We start from the raw sequence: 1857 nt of genomic DNA, 5'->3' as shown, positions 1-1857 counted from the left end.
GGGAAGGGGGTCTAACACCGCGGATGTCAACTGGTTAAAGTCCACCGACCCCAAACATACACACGCAAACATGCGTTGGGTGCGCCTAGGCGCAAAAACGTCACTGGCGCCGCTCATGTTACATATCGCCGCGAACGTCAGAATGAGAGCAATCATTTTAGGGCCATCAATCACTGATAACACTAAACTGATGAGCAGTTAGCGTCGCCTACGGCCAATTTTCGGTGTGGTCGTATTTTGCGGACAGTGCGCAATTTTAAGGCTTGGCATGTGCGGTGTCAATTTAACCGACGTGACCCTCGTCTTTTATATTTTACCAAAAATATGGGTAAGAATAAAATATTTTTTAACATAACGTAGGGAAAAAAAAAAATGTTCTCAAAATTTACGGTACTTTTTTCATTATATAGTAAAAATAACCCCCCCTCCCCCCCAGTGGTGATTAAATATCACCAAAATAAAGCTCTCTCTGTAACTAAAAATGTTTAACATAAATTGCAAGGCTACAGTCCGGTCATGCTGACTGGTGACATTTTTTACTGACGAGACACCCTCAAATTTTTCAAGACCCGTGGATGTCGTACCCCCACCCCGTGTCCCCTCACTGCTATACAATACGTTACATTTATTGATCTGAGGAATAGTAATAATGGGACTTTTATATGACGTTTTTACATTTTGTTCTTGTTTCCTATTCCGCAGATTGTTTTACAAGGTCACGGGCCTCGTGTAACGGCCAAACCGCCGCAGACAAACGAGAAAGCCTTTCGATGCGACTTTGATGGTTGCGGCAAACTATACACAACAGCTCATCACCTTAAGGTAACCCCGATCCTTGCCCACTGAGCTCACAGCTTTACTAACTGAACATCATGGTGCGATTTCATAAATGATAGGACCAGTTGGTTGTGTTCTTCAGGACACTGCAATCACTTCATGACCCACCTGAGGACCTGTACACACGTGCAGCAATTTCCACCACGGCAGGCAGTGCACAGGACACCGGTCACATGGGAAGGAGTCCACATTGCTGCAGCACAGTCCAGTTATACACTGGACTGGACACTGCGTCCTCAATTTCCACCACGGCAGGCAGTGCACAGGACACCGGTCACATGGGAAGGAGTCCACATTGCTGCAGCACAGTCCAGTTATACACTGGACTGGACACTGCGTCCCGCTTTTACACGCACATGAACTTTAATGGCATCCCAGTCTTAGTCCGTAGGATTCAGTATTGGGTTGGCTCCACCCTTTGCTGCTATAACAGCTCCGCCTCTTCTGGGAAGGCGTCCACAAGGTTTAGGAGTGCGTCTATGGGAATGTTGGACCATTTGTGAGGTCAGGTACTGATGTTGGGGGAGGGGCTCGCAGTCTCCGTCTCTAATTCATCCCAAAGGTGTTCTATGGGGTTGAGGTCAGGACTCCACCCCAAACTCCCCCATCCGTGTCTTTATGGACCTTGCTTTGTGCACTGGTGCGCAGTCATGTTGGAACAGGAAGGGGCCGTCCCCAAACTCCTCCCACAAAGTTGGGAGCATGAAATTGTCCAAAATGTCTTGGTGTGCTGAGGCGTTAAGAGTTCCCTTCACTGGAACTAAGGGGCGGAGCCCAACCCTTGAAAACACAACCCCTCCCCCAAACTTTACACTTGGCACAATGCAGTCAGGCAAGTACCGTTCTCCAGGCAACCGCCAAACCCAGACACGCCCATCGCCAGACAGAGAAGCGTGATTGGTTCCTCCAGAGAACACGCCTCCTCTTCTCTAGAGTCCAGTGGCAGCGTGCTTTACACCGCGGCATCCCACGCTTTGCATTGCACTTGGTGATGTGCGGCTTGGATGCAGCTGCTCGGCC

The 1857-nt window shown here is 49.1% G+C and overlaps 1 protein-coding gene across 1 annotated transcript in view; it reads left to right on the top strand.

The window, feature by feature from the left end:
• Positions 1-702: 702 nt before the first annotated feature.
• Positions 703-1857, top strand: part of LOC108802835 (zinc finger protein 143-like) — a gene marked incomplete at its 5' end in the record, with an annotated part of 32447 nt that continues 31292 nt past the window's right edge. The window contains one exon of the mRNA XM_018574688.1: positions 703-822. Coding sequence (XP_018430190.1) covers positions 703-822 — 120 coding nt within the window. The remainder of the gene's footprint in view (positions 823-1857) is intronic.

The sequence above is a fragment of the Nanorana parkeri genome, unplaced genomic scaffold (genome assembly GCF_000935625.1).
Source record: "Nanorana parkeri isolate BGI_ZX_2015 unplaced genomic scaffold, ASM93562v1 scaffold3163, whole genome shotgun sequence".
Taxonomy (NCBI): domain Eukaryota; kingdom Metazoa; phylum Chordata; class Amphibia; order Anura; family Dicroglossidae; genus Nanorana; species Nanorana parkeri.
This window is presented reverse-complemented; position numbering and strand designations above follow the sequence as displayed.